The 1,290-nt window shown below is 48.1% G+C and overlaps 1 protein-coding gene across 3 annotated transcripts in view; it reads right to left on the reverse strand.

The window, feature by feature from the left end:
• The window catches only part of TEX28 (testis expressed 28), a 32,058-nt gene that overhangs the window by 28,369 nt on the left and 2,399 nt on the right, over positions 1-1,290 (reverse strand). For all 3 annotated transcript variants that reach the window (XM_012002289.1, XM_012002290.1, XM_012002288.1), the window contains exon 2: positions 265-364. In XM_012002289.1, the coding sequence (XP_011857679.1) occupies positions 265-276 (12 nt within the window). In that variant the 5' untranslated portion in view covers positions 277-364. The remainder of the gene's footprint in view (positions 1-264; positions 365-1,290) is intronic.

The following is a 1,290-nucleotide window of genomic DNA, read 5'->3' on the forward strand; positions in this document are numbered from 1 at the left end:
AACCTCTGCCTCCCGGGTTTAAGCGATTCTCCTGCCTCAGCCTCCCAAGTAGCTGGGATTACAGGCGCCCGCCACTATGCCCAGCTAATTTTTGTATTTTTAGTAGAGAGAGTGTTTCACCATGTTGGCCAGGCTGGTCTGGAACTCCTGACCTCAAATGATCCACCCGCCTCGGCCTCCCAAAGTGCTGGGATTACAAGCATGAGCCACTGCACCCGGCCGACACAAGATGTTAAAAGCAGCCAGAGGAAAAAAGCTGATTACCTTTAAAACCATGACTTTTCGACTGCAGGCTGCCTTCTCAATAGCATCAATGCAATCCAGAAGATAGTTGACCGATACCTTCAACACGCTGAGAGAATAACTGCCAGAGAGAAAAAAATAGGTCACATTCAAAGAATCAGAAGTCAGAATAGCTTCAGACTTCAGCAACAGCATGGGGAACTAGAAGACAATGAAGTACTGGCTGGGCACGGTGGCTCACGCCTGTAATCCCAGCACTCTGGGAAGCCCAGGCAGGCAGATCACTTGAAGTCAACAGTTGAGACCAGCCTGACCAACATGAGGAAACTGTCTCTGCTAAAAATACAAAACTTAGCCAGGCATGGTGGTGGGTGCCTGTAATCCCAGCTACTCGGGAGGCTGAGGCAAGAGAATCACTTGAACCCAAGAGGCAGAGGTTGCAGTGAGCCGAGATGACGCCCCTGCACTACAGCCTGGGCGACAGAGCAAGACTCCAAAAAAAAAAAAAAAAAAAAAAAAAAAGACAATGAGGTGCTGCCTTCGAAATTCTGAGGGAAAAATGATTTCCCAGCCTAAAATTCTACACCCCAACTGTCTACTGTGGGGTTAGACTAAAGACATTTTTAGACATGAAAGAGTTCAGTACACCATTGACAAATCTAAGAATTCATTAACTGTTTAAAAAGCAAGTCTTGCCAGGGCAGTGGTGTGCACCTGTGGTCCCAGCTACTCAGGATGCTGAGGCAGGAGGATCACTTGTGCCCAGCAAGTAGAGGCTAGAGTGACCTGTGACTGTGCTACTGCCCTTCAACCTGAGCAACAGAGTGAGTGAGAACTTGTCTCAAAAAAAAAAAAAAAAAAGGGAGCGGTGTGTGGTGGCTCACGCCTGTAATCCCAGCACTTTGGGCAGCCAAGGCGGATGGATCACTTGAGGTCAGGAGTTTGAGACCAGTATGGTCAACATTGTGAAACACTGTCCCTACTAAAAATACAAAAATTAGCTGGGCTTGGAGGCACACCCCTGTAATCCCAGCTACTGGGAAGGCT

This window comes from Mandrillus leucophaeus, unplaced genomic scaffold (assembly GCF_000951045.1).
Source record: "Mandrillus leucophaeus isolate KB7577 unplaced genomic scaffold, Mleu.le_1.0 Scaffold681, whole genome shotgun sequence".
Taxonomy (NCBI): Eukaryota; Metazoa; Chordata; class Mammalia; order Primates; family Cercopithecidae; genus Mandrillus; species Mandrillus leucophaeus.